General features: G+C 40.8%; 2 protein-coding genes across 2 annotated transcripts in view; both read left to right on the forward strand.

Moving 5' to 3' along the window:
• The first annotated feature begins 5,662 nt into the window (after window positions 1-5,662).
• Window positions 5,663-11,405, forward strand: LOC114161692 (carboxypeptidase A1-like). The gene is made up of 11 exons (XM_028045186.1): window positions 5,663-5,791; window positions 6,634-6,715; window positions 7,217-7,351; window positions 7,440-7,538; window positions 8,794-8,895; window positions 9,004-9,105; window positions 9,212-9,322; window positions 10,178-10,268; window positions 10,456-10,655; window positions 10,998-11,082; window positions 11,172-11,405. The coding sequence occupies exons 1-11, from the start codon at window positions 5,727-5,729 to the stop codon at window positions 11,357-11,359; spliced, it is 1,260 nt and encodes a 419-aa protein (XP_027900987.1). The 5' UTR covers window positions 5,663-5,726; the 3' UTR covers window positions 11,360-11,405.
• Window positions 11,406-11,573: 168 nt separating this feature from the next.
• smc1b (structural maintenance of chromosomes 1B) overlaps window positions 11,574-18,356 on the forward strand; it is a 30,729-nt gene continuing 23,946 nt past the window's right edge. The window contains exons 1-10 of the mRNA XM_028045174.1: window positions 11,574-12,484; window positions 12,863-13,051; window positions 13,834-13,946; window positions 14,199-14,402; window positions 15,097-15,335; window positions 15,448-15,703; window positions 16,879-17,019; window positions 17,146-17,228; window positions 17,343-17,550; window positions 17,638-17,823. Of these exons, the coding sequence (XP_027900975.1) occupies window positions 12,301-12,484; window positions 12,863-13,051; window positions 13,834-13,946; window positions 14,199-14,402; window positions 15,097-15,335; window positions 15,448-15,703; window positions 16,879-17,019; window positions 17,146-17,228; window positions 17,343-17,550; window positions 17,638-17,823 (1,803 nt within the window). The 5' untranslated portion in view covers window positions 11,574-12,300. The remainder of the gene's footprint in view (window positions 12,485-12,862; window positions 13,052-13,833; window positions 13,947-14,198; window positions 14,403-15,096; window positions 15,336-15,447; window positions 15,704-16,878; window positions 17,020-17,145; window positions 17,229-17,342; window positions 17,551-17,637; window positions 17,824-18,356) is intronic.

Below are 18,356 nucleotides of genomic sequence, written 5' to 3' on the forward strand. Positions count from 1 at the left end.
AGTGACAGACTGACTCGTTTAGCACAACATGAACACAACAACAGTCATTTCCAGCATCCAATCAGATCATTTTTTATGAACCCCCACTAGACCCCGAGGGGTAACTTTGGGGTCCATTGTTGTTGTTTGTGGATGTTGCTGGTGCGTCAGATTCACAACAGAAACAATATAAAGTTGAGGCGAATACTTTTTCACAACTAATCTTTGCAGCTCAGTTCTTACACCTTTGTTATATTTTCACTACTAACGTATTTGTTTTGTTTTTTTGTTTGTTTTTCTAGGATAAATTATCTTTTTTTTTTTTTAAACCATAAACAGCCATTTTACAGACGTATGTAGATTATTTTTTTAAGCCACTGTATAGCAGAAGGAAAGTGATGGAGTCTGTGTGACCCCTAGTGGACAAAACTCCCAGAAACAATGCTGTGGGCTGCGTTAAGATTCACCATGTTGCTCATTCTGCACCATAACCGTCACAGTCCACCGAGATGGTAAAGTTGCAGTCAACACAGCTGCCAATCAGCATTTCAATCAGAGAGCTCGACCTCTCATCTGCACGTGACATTACAACAGAGGAAGGTGATCAGAGAAACTGAACCTTTGCCACGCAGGTGAGTTATTATATTGCAAATGAATATGACAAAAACTAAAGCTCAGCTCTAAGTGTGCAAGAAAATCAGAGGGGACAGTTTTCCACGGCAGAGAAACTCACAGCTGACCGCTTCTGTCATCTGACCGCCAGACTGGACTGAGGGAGGATCACATGACAAGGCACGCTCTGTTGGCCAATATGTAAGCGAGGCCGCCTCACCGCCTCCCATCAAGCGCTGGCATCAAACGGGCAGCAGATAGCATTTAAATGGACAAACCACGTCAGAATAAAAGCAGACGCTCGAGGACTGACTGCGCTCCGGCTACACCGCCATGTTGCATCGACACCGTGCACCGTGCGCGCGCAAATTGAGATGAGCAAGTACAGGCGATAAATGATTAATGGTCAATTTTCCGGTGAGTCTCTGAAATATTGAGAGACAGCTCAGGCGTGTAATGCAATGTAAATGGGTCTATTTTTAGCATAGAGGAAGTCATGTGGAACAGGCTGCTGGGTGGTGGGTGCGGGGTGTGTGTGGGTGTGTGTGCGTGTGTGTGTGTGTGTGTGTGTGTGTGTTGGGGGGGGCTTCTTTACTCTTACGGATTTTAGAGGCATAAGACATGGGACAAAAGATGGGCAAAAATAAACACTCCACCCACATTTGCATGTATGGCCACTTTTCATGTGGAGTATTAAACTTTTAGATACACAGAAAGGGAAATGGAATAAATTATTTCCACGCTGGGAAATAGATGGAAAGTCCCTGCTCTCAACTACCAACCCCTCCAGCCCCTGTGGCCTCCTACGCCTATTAAACCTTCTCCTCTCACTTTGCCTCATGAGATTGTTAGAAAGTGAAAGGGAGGGGAAGTAACATGCTAAAACCTCTTTTTAATGATTCTGCGAAGAAGGAGGGGGTTTTGGCGGAGTGTCATGGCAGCTGATAGGGGAGAAGGCAGGCGGACGCCTCACACCATCCAGCAGATGTTTTCATTAATCTCAGTGCAACCCCTTTGGACCGAGCACAAGGTAATAAGCTCGTGGGGGAGCTCCGTTTTTTAAGACTGTGCGAGATTTAAACCTTTTTATTTATTTATTTATTTTTTTTGTATAGCACATTTCAGCAGCATGACATTTCAAAGTGCTTTACATCATATCAAACACAGAAACACAATGCAACATAGAATCAACAATCAAAACATGACATTAAGTCAAGTTCCATCAATAAATTTCTAATTGCTTACGTTTCAAATAGAATCCTAAACAGGTGGGTTTTTAGTGGAGTTTCATCCATAAAAGGTTTACCTGTTACACTCCTACTGTGTTATATGGAACAAAATACCTGTTGCTATTTTTATTCCCACTCACGCTCACAATCACACAGTTTAAAACGATGTAAACAGCATTTTAATGGGCTTCTGGCACAAGGCTCCGTACACCTCTTTGACGGAATTTTTGAGCAGGGACTCTGCCGTCCCTCAGGGATTTTTGGGCAATTCTATGGTACCTGTTAGTGTCTAGAATTTACAGGGTTTCTTTGCTAACCAATTTTTTTTCTTCAACCTGAGCTGTGCCCTGCTGTGAGGAAGTTATTCAGGCTTCCCAGTAGTGGTTCAGATATTAAATGTCATGACACAGTGTCAGGTTTGACACCTATTAAAGACAAGTTGAACAACACAGAAAAGACAAGAGAGTTAGATTCCTTTGTACTCGCGAGGAGAACGGACAGAGATGTGTTTACAGTTACAAATCTCCAACCGCTCTGAAACACATTTGTCCGCTCCTCTCTTTTTATTACTTTCAGAGTCCCTATCACAGAGAGCACTGCAACTCTAAAGGGGTGGGGACAAAGCATTTTAGTTGCAGTGCTAATGACAATCACTAACTAAACACATGTTATCTTGCATTAAAACACAGAGTAAAAACAGAACAGGTCGTATATCTTCAAGGCGACGATTCGTCAGCTATCTAACAGTTCAAAGGAAGAAGAAGTCCTGGTGAGCAATGAACCCCGTGAGCTCGGTTATCACTGCTTCTCTTCAGGGAGGCCCTCTTGTGAAGACGGAGATAAAGTAGATCAAAACATACAGAAACAGTCTTTATGTTGAGGGAAAAGAAAACAATCAAGGAACATCATATAAGTAACACTATTGTTATAAAGGAAACAACAAATATATGATAATATATACATTTCACCTAACACACAGAAACAAACTCTTGAAGATTTCTCAGTGTAGATTACTTTCAGTTTATTTGGGTTCATTAATAAGGAGCTATGAGATATTTTTTTACATTTTTTTTTAGCTGTTAAAATGTCAGCTCTCAGCATGTTGAAACTAGGGTGTGATTTTCCACCTGAAAAGTGCTCAGTGACACTGACATTAGGCTCACTAATTACTTTAAATGTTCCCCTGCAGTATTTTTGGGGGGTGGGGGGGTGGATGAGTTTTATTAAAGCTTGTAACATGAGCCTGGCACTTCATGGTGAAAATCCTTCATGCATTAAATTATTTGGCTGTTTTGTGCATAGAATTAATAAATCTGTTCCAAGGGAACAAAAACAATCTTAGTAATACAAAACCATTCAGTTATTTGTTTTTACCTTCAGTAACTCACCAAGTGAAACATATTATTTATGTTAATTACATACACAGGACTTTATTTTAGTTATTTATGGCAACGTTTTGTTCACAGTAAAAGTAAACACCACATTTATAAATAAATAAATAAATAAATAAATAAAAATTTAGGTTGCACAGTGGAGCAGTTGGTAGCACTGTTGCCTTGCAGCAAGAAGGTCCTGGGTTTGATTCCCGGCTCGGGGTCTTTCTGCATGGAGTTTGCATGTTCTCCCTGTGCATGTGTGGGTTCTCTCTGGGTACTAGCACCCCTCATGACCCCACTAGGGACAAGGATGATGGATGGAAATAAAAATTTAATACAGAGATATGGGGTTAATGAAGGCATGTTTAATACCTGCTTAAATGTTATTGATTTCATTTTAAGGCAGAGAGTAAATGTGTCTCCCTCTGGTGGCACTAAGGTGTATTGTAACTTTTATTTCTAGCCACATTTGGGCCAATCTTGGATAGCCAATTTCCTAAAATATTGGCCCAAGTCTTTTTTTTTTTTTTTTTGCCAAAAATGATTTATTTATTTTTCTTGCCTAAGTCATTTTCTGGCAAAGTCATGCTGTGAATATAACAGTGCACTGTTGGAAACTATTTCTAAAGTTTTGATGACAAGTTTTGTAAATTGTAAATGTGGAAGATCAACAACAAAGGACTGGACAAGATTCATATTTATGCATTTACTGTATTCTGTTGACAGACCGTGTCATTGTGATGCAGAAAGGAAAAGACATCACTGCACAGCACAAAGGGGGGGGGGGGGGGGATAAAACTACAGTTGGGAACCTGAGACAATTGTTGGGAACCGGCGTTTGGTTCCTGTTTGTGTTCTGTTCTCCCTGCTGTTGGTGGTTCCCCATTCCATCCACCAGAGGGCGCCAGAGGCTGCACTGAGGGATGGGTGTGCCCGTGGTTCAGCGCACCTGTTGTTCATCTTCTAATCATCCTGATGCTTAAGAGGAGTGGACTGCCTGCACTTCAGCGCCTGAGTGTTTGCCAGTGATGGTACCTCGAGCCTCTCTATGTTGACTCTCTGTGATTTGGTTCTCTGATAGATACCTAGAGTAATTTCTCCTTGTCCTTTCCTCTCTCAGGTGTTTTCCTCGCGACACTGAGCATTTTCTTTGTGAAGACCTAGCTCTGGCCTTTTGGATTTCCACTCCTCGTGACACCGTGGAATTTACTCACTGGTTGCCCGAGCCCAACAGTCATCTCCTCAACCAGGTCGCAAGCAGTTATCGGAGTTTTTCCCCAGCTGGCGGTCAGATCGCTCCTCTTTCTTCCTCCACGCTCAAAACTTACCTGTCTGCCCTCCAACGCAGCCTCCGCTACCCTGCCCAGGAATCACCCAACTGTGTTGCCCTTGAAAACCTGGACCGCTTCACAGCCGCAACCAGTTTAAAATATATATATAGCAACAGAAAGGATATTCAGAATGAGTACAACTGTGCAAATACCAGCAGGAATGTAACGATTTAATTTGTTGGGAGTGGTGACGTTTTAAATTCTTAAAGGGGCAGTATTATACAAAATTGACTTATTAGCTTTATATCTTGTTATAATGTCATTCCCTCATGAAAAAAAAACATGGAGTGTTGCCTTGATTCTTTCATGCATGCTTAAGAAATCCTTTAATCTCTATGGCAACAATTCAGATGTGCATAACGCTTGGACCTAGCTTTGCCTTCGAGGACGACGCTCATACTCTGAGCTGCAGCTCCCAAGCTTCCACCTCAGAGCAGCTCTTCCTCACGCTGCTCCTTCAGACTAGCCAGCAGCAATTGGCCAACCCCTGATGAAACTGCACATCTGCTGAGCTCATTGTACAAGCTACTTCTCTGAAGGCGGAGTTTTTAAAGAAACGCAGGCCCAATTTCAAGGTGTTAAATTAATAAGTCAAATTTCTTTTAAGTCTTATTTGATATATGTGACATTTAGAGTAAAAAAAAAAAGCAAAAAGGGGTTCTATGGAAGAGTTCCAATAGCAAAACTACTGCTGACCAAAATTAACCTGATGTATGGAGGAATTGAATTGCCAAAAGTCAAGATCATATTGAATCTGAGTGCACGATTTCACACCTTCGCTATTAAAACTTGAAATGCTCGCTGTCAAAGCTATAGTTTTCTTTATAGTATATCCTGTTCACAATCAGCTTTGATGCTTGCATATGGGAGGATTTGTTCTCCCCATATTAATGCCAGATTTATTCCTGATTTCTTTGTGGCTTTTCATATGCTTGTTTCTTTGAGAAGAGTAAAATAAATAAACTTTCAAACCTGGCAAATGACTTCGGGTAACTTGGCTCTATCTGCAGCTGGGCAGTGAACAAATAACCCTTTGCTTCATCAGCATGTTCTTTTTTCTGTTTTCCAGGCAGATAAGTGTGACCGACAGGTGTACCTGTTTCAGTTTTTTTTTTTACGTGGGAACAGACCACCTGAACCACTGTGATAAATAGAGTTCAGATGAGCCGTTGCCTCACAGTCTGAACGGTCCAGACAGGATGAAAGGTTTTTGGTTTCTGCTGGTGCTTGTGTCTGTAGCCAGATCTGAGAGGCTCTTCACTGGGTGAGTTTGACGTTTGAAACCAGCAGTGGAGTTTGTTTTGGCATTAATTTAGCTGTGAACAGAATGTATTTATAAAACTCATTAACAAACTGTTAAAATATTAAGAAATAGCTGAATCAACATCCTGTAAATAGTTCTTAAAATTAAATTATATCAAACATCTTTTCACACTGGCGTCTGGAGTCTAGAGGGCCACATGAAAATCTAGGCTGCATTTGGCCCCTGGGCCTTGCATTTGACACATGTTCCTGAAGACTGTTTCAAGGATGCAGTATTAAATATTTTCCATCCACATAGAATCACTTTATAGCACAACCAAATAACTATACAACTTCGGTTGTAAAAAAAGAAAAAAGCTATATATATCAACTTAAAAGAAAATTTGACCTTGTAATTTAACACCTTGAAATTGGGCCTCTGTCTCTTTAAGTTCCTGGTCTTTTTGCAACTCCGCCTTCAAGAAGTCATCACAGCATGGCTCCTCTATTAATCCTTTAACAACATTTTTGCCTGTATTGCACTGAGAAGTAGCTGGTATAATGAGTTCAGCATCTACGCAGTGTCGCTGGGTGTTTGCTAATTGCTGCTGGCTCGTCTGAAGGAGCTGAGTGGAGGGCTCTTTAGGTAGGTCACCCTTCTGGATTGTAGAGCAGTAGAAGAAAAGTGAGGAAAAGGTGTTCAGTTTGTCCTCTACTAGCCTAAATGTATAGCAGCATATCTACAGTGATGTGTTGAACAGTTATTTATTGGTAATCAATAGTCAACTTGCTCACCTACTGTTGATTTGCCATGAGGCAACCATTTAAGAAGACATGAAATTGACTGGATCAGATGCGTTTCAGTGACCAGGTCATCAGAGTCGACGCTCAATCGGAGGAACAGATCAAGCTGCTGCAGATTCTGGAGTCTGAGGAAAAATGGAATGTATGTAAACACACACTACACACACATTTCACACGGTCCAGCACAGTCATCCACATTTAGCCTCTCTTAGCTGCATGTTTGACTTTTTTATGCTTCACCTTTAATTTACAGATAAGCTTTTACTGTCTTTTTTTTTTTTTTTTTTTAGCTTAATTAAGTAATTATCTATTACTTGTGCATGAGAGTATGAGGATTTTCTGAATGGCTCATCTGGTATTTGTCTGTCATAAAGTTTGTTCAAAAGAACATAAAAATTCAGACTGAAAAGAAAAACCCTTGAATCTGAAATGTAGTTTTAAATATTTTTTTCACATTCTTTTTTTTCAGTTTCAAATTTCTTTTTCTTTTGAACAAACTTTACGGCCCTAATTTAGCTCCATAAAGCACTCCCTCCTAACCACACTTAAAATGGAAAAACGGGAGATCTGTAAATCAACCTAAGCTGCTGAGCTCAAACTACAGGTGTCAATCATCTCCTTCCCACTGACTCTCTGATTCCAGCTGGACTTCTGGCGCCACCCGGTGTCCACAGAGCTTCCCGTTGACGTCCGAGTGCCCCGCAGCCACCTTGGTGCTCTGAAGGAGTACCTGAACGCCCACAGCATCCCTTTCACTGTCATGATTGACGACGTCCAGGTTGGTATTCCTCAGAGGTTTACTGGTTGACTCGGAGGGTGAAATGAAGTCAGGTGTGAGCTTAGCATCGTCTTCCTTGAACATTCAGGAGCTGCTCGATCAGGAGAAAGCTGAGATGAGAGAGAACCATATCAGGCAGCACAACACCAGGGACTTCAACTTTGGAGCCTATCATCCTCTGGAGACGGTACGACTCACACATCGGCAAATCATTTATTTATTTATTCTGGCTGAAATAAACTCCAAATTCACGATTGTGAACTGCAATCGATGACTCATGTCTCCACGATGTGAAGGAGTGGAAAAGTTTTACAGCTGGAGCTGTTGCTGAAAGGTTTCTTCTAGATCAGGGGTGTCAAACTCCAGTCCTCAAGGGTCGATTGCAGGACCTCTGAATAGAATAATTAGGTCATTAGCAAAGCTCTGGATAACTTATCTACACAAGGAAGAGGTAATTAAGCCATTTTATTCCCGTGTTTTGTACATGTGGCACCTCTAAAACCTGCAGGACACCGGCCCTTAAGGACTGGAGTTTGACACCTGTGCTCTAAATAGATGACTGTGACCATGGAAACTGTGCTGGTAATTTGACATCACTTGCTACAATGTAATAACAATTAGTTTTGTGCCACACTTCTTTTCGCATTTTGTCATGTACATCACTCTTGTCTCCCTTTAAAAAGAAGCAAAAACCAATGTGACCACTATCATGTTTTACTGTTCGGTTTGTGTGTTCAGTGTCAGGCAGTGTTAGCCACACACGGCATTTTGCATGTAGGTTAACGTTTAATCTCATGTGACCAGAGCGCCTCTTTACTGTGTTCCCTACATGGCTTGAGGAAAACTACAACCTGGACTTTGTGTGGCGTTGTTTCAACAATGGCTTTCTTCTTACCAACATTCCAAAACGGTCAGATTTGTTGAGTGAACCTATCGCTGTCCAGTCAACAAGTTCTCCCATCTGAGCTAGCTCCTTCTGCGTTGCCATGGGCCTTTCTCCTCCTTCTTTGATAAATGTTCTTCTTGTCTATCACTTCAGGTCAGCATTCTCAAACACCAGTCTTCAAGGACCAGTGTCCTACAACTTTCAGATGTGTCCCTTGTCCTACCCAGGTAGATTAAATGGTGAAGCTGCTTCCCTAGCACAGTCAAACTCTACAGAGCTCTGCTAATGGGCTAAATTTGTAATCAAGTGTGCTGAACCAGAGAGACATCTCAAAGTTGCAGGATACCGGCCATTGAGGACTGGATTTTGAGATCATTGGTATATGGAGAATTTGCCTTCACACTGCAAACAAAAAAAACAAACATTTACTATTTATTTTCACCCCCTTTGTTGTCATTTTATTCCTGATTGTAAAGATTGACTTACCTGTCTTTGTGTGCTATCAAACAGGCTACATGTTTTTCTTGGTCTTAGGTTTTGATCCATCTCCATACAGATCTACAGCTGGATGGACACGCTGGTGGATCAGCACCCAAATCTGGTGACTAAGTTGGAAATCGGCCGATCTTATGAGAACAGACCCATGTACGTTCTCAAGGTAGGGAAACTGTTGGCTTTGGTTTCATTAGACAACACAATTAGCTTGCGCAGGCACCCTGTACCATAACTTCCTTCAAATCAACGTGTTTGCTAACTTTGTATTTAGTTCAGCACTGGAGGCACCAATCGCCCTGCTATCTGGATGGACTTGGGTATTCACTCCAGGGAGTGGGTGTCTCAGGCCACTGGAGTGTGGACAGCCAACAAGGTACAAAACGCCATTGACGATACGTGAGTCTCTATAAGTCTTGCCTGATCTATGTGGTGTGTTTATGAATAATTGTGTTAAATCAGTACATTGTGCTCTCACCCAGATCGCCACTGATTATGATACTGATGCCTCTCTGATCGCCGTTCTGAAAACCATGGACATTTACATGCTTATTGTGGCCAACCCTGATGGCTATGTTTTCTCCCACACCAGTGTAAGAAACCACCACTGCTTCAAATTACTGTTTTCCTGTTAGAATTTAGATTGAGTGTTCCCACAGCTGCAGTCGTACCTCTCCCTTTTCTCAATCTTTTTAAATAAGAGGGGCACTATTACATAGAATTGACTTTTTAAAGTTTTATATCATGTTATTCCCTCATCGAAAAGGTACCTGGAGTGTTGCCTTGATTCTTCCATGCATATTTGAGAAATCTTTTAATCTCCCTTGGCAACCATTCAGCTAGGCAAAACTCCTATGTGGACCTAACCCCACCTTCCAGGATGAAGTTCCTCCTCTGAGCTGCAGTTTCGAAGCTTCCAAGCTTCCCTCCACCATGACTCTACCACTCAGCTCCTTCAGACTAGGCAACTAGCAAACACTTGGTGGAACTGTGCATCTACTGAGCTCATTGTACAAACTACTTTTCAGTGAAATGTTGGTTAAAATGTTTATAAAGGGTTAATAGAGGAGCCTTGTGGTGATGACTACCTGGAGGTGGAGTTTCATAAAGAGCAGGAGTTTCTTAAAGAGACAGAAGCCCAATTTCAAAGCATTAAATTACAAAGCCAAATTTCTTTTAAGTCGTATTTGATATACACAATATTTTTATAACAATTGGAGGAACCATAGTTACTTGATTGTGCTATAAAATGGTACTATATGCCTGGAAAATACATAATACTGCCCCTATAAAGAATTTAATAAAATACTCTATACACTTAAGCCTCTACCCTCACGACCCGATCCCGGATAAAACGGAAGAAAATGGATGGACTCTATAGCTATATTTTTAAGTTGACATCCAAAGAGGAAATGAGGATACACACTGACTGGTGCTGTGATTTACAGGACCGGATGTGGCGTAAGACGCGTTCTCCAAACTCAGGCTCTGTGTGTGTCGGAGTCGATCCCAACAGGAACTGGGATGCAGGATTTGGTGGTCAGTGATTTTCAGCTACAGCAACATCCGTGAATTCCTTCAACATAACCAGGATCTGTTTTCAGTCCAGATCAATTATTTAAAAAATGGGACAATACATATTAATGAATGTTAGCATGTAAATATTTAAGATTATAGCCAAGAGGCTAATTTCCATGCATGTTTCCATCCAAACTTTTGTGTCCAGGCCCCGGTGCCAGTACCAATCCCTGCTCTGAAACCTATCAAGGCTCCTCTGCTCACTCTGAGATCGAGGTGAAGAACATTGTGAACCTGATCCAGAGCCACGGCAACTTCAAGTCCTTCATCTCCGTCCACGCCTACTCCCAGCTCCTGATGTACCCCTACGGCTACACCTGCAGGAGCGCCGCTGATCAGGCTGAGCTGGTATGAAATTATTCTATAGAGTAATCCAGGAGAGGGAACACTGAAAATAAACCTTGAACTTACACCTTTAAGTCGAAAATATTATTTTTAAGGTAGTCAAACAAATGTTTGAGGTTGCCAGTTGTATCTCTTCACCTGTCAACTGATCTTAAGTCTTTACAAGACCTGAAAAAGCACAGGAATGTACAGTCTCATTGGCTGTTGCAAAAGCTAAAAGTTTACTCCACTTAACCACCACCTTAACTTCAGTGTAGTAGCACAGAAAAAAAAAATCATATTACGTCTTATAAGACCTCCATTGTTTCTGGCCAGTACTTTACGCAATTGTACTTTTGCACACAGGACTCTGTTGGCCGTGCTGCAGTGCAGAAGCTCACGTCCCTCTACGGCACCACATACAAGGTTGGAAACATCTGCACCATCATCTGTAAGTAACACTCTACCTCAGAGCAACATTTCAAACCCTACTACTAATGTATGATCATGTTTGCCATCTTCTTCTTCTTCTCTTCTCAGATCAAGCCAGTGGTGGGAGCATTGACTGGTCCTATGATGTGGGCATCAAATACTCTTTTGCCTTTGAGCTGAGGGACACCGGTCGCTATGGTTTCATTCTTCCTGCCGATCAGATTATCCCCACTGCCTCAGAAACTTGGTTAGCCCTGAAGCACATCATGGAGTATGTTCATGACCACCCATATTAGTGGGCTATTGATTCTGGGACCAATAAAGCTACATTTTGTCTCAGTGTCTGTTGTGTCTTTGTGTTTTAAGGTTGTATTTAACACATTTGTTATTGGGTTTATGGCACAAGTAGGATGGACGCAAGTCAAGGTTTAGGGCTTTGGGTCAAAGCCTTCAGTATTATTTGAATTATTGTGGACACAGAGGTATTTTAAACTTTGAATTACACTCCCCTTGGTCCCCAGCAACATATCTGCCAAGTTTGAAGTAGACTGGATGAATGTTCATGACGACATTTAGAAGAAATAAAAGACCTCTAAATGTCTTCTTGACATCTTCATTTTTTTCCTTCAAACATTTGTTGATGTTCACTATATGGGACCAAGTGACAAAGGTATGGGTCAGACATGAAGGCAATAAAAGTCATTGCTAAGAAACAAACAAAAAATGAAAGATATTAGTGGGAATGTGAGAAAAAAAGAGGATCAGTGATTATGAAAAGCTAAGGAGAGCCAATAAAGGCGTTTCCTTTAATTACAGAGTGATAATACTCAGCAATTGAATTATTTCAGACATGAGAAGGAAATTTTATATAGCACATTTTCAGCAACAAGGCAATTCAAAATGCTTTATATGAATCAGAAGGAAATATAAACAAAATAACCAAGGGAAAGAGTATGGTCTGTTTTCTTCAAATCTAAACAAAGACTGAGAAATATACTCTTTCCATGAATGCCGTGCATATTCTCTTATCTCTTGTAAAATTACTGTTAGACCTCAACTGATTATTTTTGCCTTTAAAAAGTGAATTATATTGAGACATGTCTTTTAGTGACTAAAACAAATATATTTAAAAAGTAAAGAGCCTATTACGGTATTTGCAAGAGGAGTGCATACGGTATAGAAGCTTTCCATAACTTTAGAAGCTTAACTTGTGTAATTACAGTGTTTTTTGAAAGGTATGTTTGTTTTCCCGCCTCTGAAACTCCGTCTTCTTCAGAAAGTTGTTGCGCAGCTGGATGCACCGTGGACCAACATGGGTTATCTCAAACAAATTGATATCGAAAACTTCAAGTCGTGGCGTGGGAAGCAAGTCATTGGACCTTTTATGCGATTTAATTGTATTATAGGCACAAATGGATCCGGTAAGTGAGCCTTTAAATACTTTGCTAACCTTCTTGTTAGCTAGCAAGGTACAAACTGCGTCAGCTAGCAAACTGCTAGCTTGTTTAAACTGATGTCGAACTTGTGTTAAGTTTTATGTTGGCCTGCTCAGTTTATTACGATAAAACGTGATGTTAATGCACTAAGTATGAAGATAACATATAACCAAATTACAGTAGAGCCTTGGAGTTGAAAGAACTCCAAATATAATTTAGAGAGGAAATAAATATGCTAGCGGAACTTGTTAACCGACCATTCTTTTTATTCTTTTCTAATGTTAACTCGGTGGCCATTTTGGCTGTGTACTATTATGTTATTGAGATATTGTAATTGTTTTAAGTATGTAAAAACGCTTATAGGTAAATCCAATGTGATGGATGCCCTGAGCTTCGCCATAGGCGAGAGGGTCGCCTCTCTCCGGGTGAAGCACCTGCGGGACCTGGTCCACGGAGCCCACGTCGGTAAGCCGGTGTCCGACACCGCGCGTGTGGCGCTGCGCTTCTTGAATGACGACGAGATAGAGACGGTCTTTTCTCGTACAATAACAGGTTAGTGCAGTAAGTCAGTTTAGGCATTCTGAAGAATAGGACGTTTCGTTCAAAGAAATTGCATTAGTGCTGACACTTTTCGGAAAGTGCCCATAACAGAACAGTCATTTTATAAAGAATAGAATAGGTGTAAAAGACACTCTTCCAGTTCTTCTCCATCATAGGTAATGCACAGTAACTGTATAAATTAACCCACAAAGAACAGCAGGTAAAAGTAAAGTGACACACTAAAACTTGGCATTTTTATTTCAGTGACCAAAAAAAAAGAGAAATTTAAAGTGTGGTATAATGCCCAGTTGAATGAATAAAAACAAAATACAACTCCTAAGGACTGTCAAATTTTATTATGAAAAAAGCACATTTTAAAAATAGCATAGCTACATTTGACTAACCAATGAGCACTGTTTTATAGATTTTTGATAAACAGTTGTGATGACTAAAGTTTTTGATCAATTCCACTTCCTGTTAACAACATGACCAGGTGATATGAGTTTAATTTGTATCTGATCATTTTCCTTATATAACTATTGAGAGGGTTTGTTAGCACTGCTAAACGATTTCTTTGGACAGAAAAAAGATCTTAATTTTGATTCAACCTTACACTTTATCTAAAAAAAATATGAAATTTTAGTCCTGAACGGCTTTGATTAAACCCATTTTGCTTTTGATAAATAGTTACATTTTGTACACTTCTGAGATTGCACACGTCCTGCCCCCTTCATCGTTATGGATAGATAAGAGTGCCATAAAGTATCCTTCACTTGTTTTTTTCATATTTCCAGGGGACTCTTCTGCATATCATATTAATGGATCTCATGTCTCGCATGCTAAATACATCGAGGAGCTTGAAAAGATTGGCATCGTGACCAAAGCTCAGAACTGTGTGGTGTTCCAGGTAAGATGTTAAGATGTTCTAACATTGTAATTTCATTCTTTTTCTTTTCTTTTCCAAACATTGAATTTTCATCCCTGACCTAATTCAGGATAGTGATATTTTAATGGTCTAATCATTACATACGTCTTTACGAATGGTAACAGTTGAAAGCTGAATATGTAAAAGGCTAAATTAAGAGAAACGGGACAAAAAGTGGCACGAAATAGAAATAGTGGAGAAAGTAAAGATGTAATTCACCATGTTTCTCTGTAGGGGGTGGTGGAGGCCATAGCTTTGAAGGATCCAAAGGAGAGGACTAAGATGTTGGAGTGCATCTGTCAGTCCAAGCAGTATGCTGCAGAATATAAGACGAAAAAAGAAGCTCTGATGAAGGCCAAGGAGGACACACAGTTTCACTTCAACAAGAAAAAATCGGCCACTGTGGAACGGAAACAGGTGTCCCTGGAAAAAGTCGAGGTGAATAACTTTTAGTTTGTAAAATTAGCAACTATTTCACCTCCAAGCTAATAACCTGAAAACAAAATAAGTTTCCTGTATGATGTAGTTGTGCTACATTTATTTACGGGGTGTCATTAAAAAAATCTTAAATTAATTTGTCTAAAATTAGAGTCTTGAAATAACTTAAACTAAATAAAGTAGGTTGGCCATTAATATGCTAATCATGGGTCTTCAATTTTGTGGGACTTTTCTGTCAGGCAAAAAGTTAGAACAGACATCTTCACTGCGTTCTTTGACTAAAGACGGTTGAGGCTACTGCTAATCAGGTGCTAATATTCTCTTGCTAGCTAATTAGCTAGCTCGTTTTGTGTCAACTGGCAAATTTATTGGCTGTTGACTGGACAAAGTTTGTATATTTCTGTGGAGACACACATCTTGAATTCCATACTTAAAGGTCTTTTAAAAAAAAGTCGTAAAAACTGAAATTAGAGTTGGTGAAACCAGATTAATTTTTCTAGTTGAAGCTACATTTTTATAGTGTAAAAGTAGAAAAAAAGGGACTGAAAAGATCAATTTTGTTCTTAATCTAAATGTGTATCTTGACACCTGGTGAGTTGTGGCTTTCTCGAATAATGTCACCCAAATTCTTCACTAAAAATTGGAAATGTTTCCTTCATAATTGGTCTCTTAACTGGCACATCCCAAATTTCAGGCCCAGAAATACCAGGAGTTGGTGGATGACCTGAACGAGAAACGTCTGCAACTGAGTCTTTTTGAGCTTTATCACAATGAGAAGGGCATCGATGCCATCAGTGACACCCTGAGAGGGAGGAAGGAGATCGCAGCGGAAATGAACCGGGAGTTAGGTGCTGCGGAGCAGAACGTCAAAACCCACAAAAAAGAACATGGACGCCGCACTAGAGAGGTGCAGCACATGGGGAAGGAGATCCGGTGTGTTTGTCCCGACAGCATTAAAAAGTTGTTTTTTTTTACAGCTTTGATTAAAATCATGTTTTGTCTTTGTGTACGATTAATCTTCTCTGCTACCTTCCTTGTGGCGAAGCGGTGAGGAGCAAGTCCTGATTCAGTCCAGGTCGCAGTACATCAAAGCCAAGGTGAACACGTCCCATCACGTGAAGAAGGCCGAAGAGATCTGCGAAGCTGTGAAGAAGAAGAGGCGGGCGCTGGCTGCCAAAGAGCAGCAGCTGGAGGAGGGTCGGCAGGAAGTGGCCGAGCTCCAGAGGGCCTGGAGGAGGTACGAGAAGCAGACCCAGGAAGGAGTGGCGAGGGGGAGAGACATCAGTCTGGATGAGGATCAGGTAACCATGCATGAGCCGGTGTGCAAACACCGTTCATAAAGTCATGTTGGGAATATTCACTTTTAAGTTTCAAATAGTAAAGAATTTTAGAAAAATAAAGGTTTGAAACTTTAGACACATGTATGAAGAAAATGTATTTATTGTATAACTTCCATGTAAACAATACAAGAATAACTACATTAATTCGCAAGAACACATTTCAACCTTTTTTTTTCAAGAAACTAAAACCCTATTCCTGCATTCATAAAACAGTTGAAAGCGTCATTTTCAACCACAGCGTACAGCTTCATGTCCTTGCAGATTAATGTGTCATCAGCCTTCATTAGTTTATGGACTTGCATAGAATTTTGAGTTTTAAACCCCTTCTCGAGCTGCCTTTGCCTTGGGAAGGCACAGACTGCGTTTGCGTCTCGTGTTTCGTTAAAAGGCTTCGGCAACCCACAACAGTGGGTAATTGTGTTTCCACAATATTTCTCCTCCACATAGCAAAGCTTGCATACATCTGAGTTCTTATCCAGTTCATTGTTTAAATCCAAAATGTTGGTTTTGTTTTGTTACGCTACTCACAAACCTATCTTTATATCTAATATCTAAAATATTTTCTGTGAGGCAAAAGTTTGAAAAGATGTGTGCATACATCTTCATTTCAGTTTGACTCAAGACAGTTGATGATGTCACAGTTGCTAACTAGCTGCTAGTATACTCTTGCTCGTTAGCTTTTTTACATCTATCATTGGGGAGGAACAAACGATAATAGAGCCACTTAGAGTGAAACCCAACACACGGAATGACAAAAGTTTAATATTTTTCAAATTCCTTGCTGGTCACATACAGGGGTAGGTGCATTTGATGCAAGAAAAACTTTTAATCTTAGCATTATGGGGGTAAATAAGGCTTTAGAGAGACATGCAGTGTGCTGCCAAGAGCCACAAACAGACCTCAGACCAGATCCCCAACCACCAACTATATTTGTAGTTTATTTTGTCTTAAATTCCATTGAAGATGGCATCAGAATTGGTCTAGTAAGGTCTTAAATTTGACTTGCTGAAACCTGCAGATATCGTGGAACTGGAGATGGTATCCAGGAGTGATAATGAGTGATAATAATGATTATCATCACTCGTTATTATCAGTGATAATAATGTAGTCTAAAACCACCATGTTCTGTGTTCCAGCTGCATCAGTACAAGGAGCTGAAGGTGCTTGCCCAGAAGCAGGGCGCTGTCCTCTGCCAGCAGGCCGACAAGCTGCACTGGGAAGTGAGAGCAGACAGTGAAAAGGTGGTTTTTGACCAGCGCAGAAAGAAGGAGATAGAGGTGCGCTTTATTTTTCCACGTCGTAAGAGCTCTATGATGTTTTGACGATAGCTGCATGGTCATAAATCTCTGGGAAATATGTCCGTTAAATACTCTGTGCTTCGACTGAAACATCATATTTTGCAGGTTGCCATCAGAAACAACCAAACTCACCTGGAAGAATTCATGAGTAGAGCAGAGAAACTAGAGGAGTACACCCAGAAATGCAAGTAGGTCAAATATATTTGGCCTCTAAAACAGAATTTCAATCATTTTTTATATTCTGAGAAAGTTTGATTTTATGTAACTAGAAGGAAAATGCAACACAGTAACTTTTGACCCAGGAAGTCGCTTGAAGATCTTGATGAGCGGCAGCAGAGCCTGACTGCAGAGCTTCAGCATGTGACCCAGCGTGGTGAGGAGGTGAAGCAGGAGTTGGACCAGGTGATGGAGGAGCTGAGGAGCGCTCGGCTGGACAGCCACGAGAGCAAGAGGCAGCAGCAGCGCCGGGAGCTGCTGGAGAAACTCCACAGACTCTACCCTCAGACGGTCGTAAGAACAAAACCACAAAGGCAGTAAAACAAACCCCGCAGTGGTCCGGTTTGTCGCAAACTATTTGACCGCTTTGTGCTGTTTCAGTTTGGGCGCCTGTCTGACCTGTGCAGCCCAGTCCACAAGAAGTACCAGCTGGCCGTGACCAAAGTGTTCGGCAGATACATGAACGCTATCGTAGTGTCGTCTGAGAAGGTCGCCCGCGACTGCATCTCTTTCCTCAAGGAGCAGCGGGCCGAGCCTGAGACCTTCCTGCCCGTTGACTACCTGCTTGTACGTCACGTCGTTTCCCTACAAACAGGCCAACAGCAGTAGTACAGAAACTCACACTTCTGGCGCTTACCGAAGTGACAGAAGTTGCCGTTCGTACGGCTGTTTGAAATTCCTGAAAATGCTTCAGTTTCCAGGTTTCAAGGGTTGGAAAGTCCTCGATTTCTGCCAATAATCTGGCAATGCAACAAGACATTTAGTGCAGTCCTAGTTCCACTGGCAGATTATTTAACGTATAATTAGTATTTTCATCACTATTAAGCAATTATTGACATAAAACAAGCTCCTATATTGTGCTGAAAAGTTACTTTTGAGTAAGTTTTGTCTTATTTCAAGTACACTAAGATATTTACACTAAGGAATAAACAAAATACTTGGTAAGATGTTGTGTTTTTGCACCGTTGAGCTATAAAAGTGATGGACTCAGAACTGAACTTTTAGAGTCACATAAAGTCAGTCTTCTATCAACTAAAGAACATTTCTAGGACTACAGATCCTGGATATTGATATTCAGATTGCACAGTTTTGTAATAAAG

This window comes from Xiphophorus couchianus, chromosome 2 (genome assembly GCF_001444195.1).
Source record: "Xiphophorus couchianus chromosome 2, X_couchianus-1.0, whole genome shotgun sequence".
Classification (NCBI taxonomy): domain Eukaryota; kingdom Metazoa; phylum Chordata; class Actinopteri; order Cyprinodontiformes; family Poeciliidae; genus Xiphophorus; species Xiphophorus couchianus.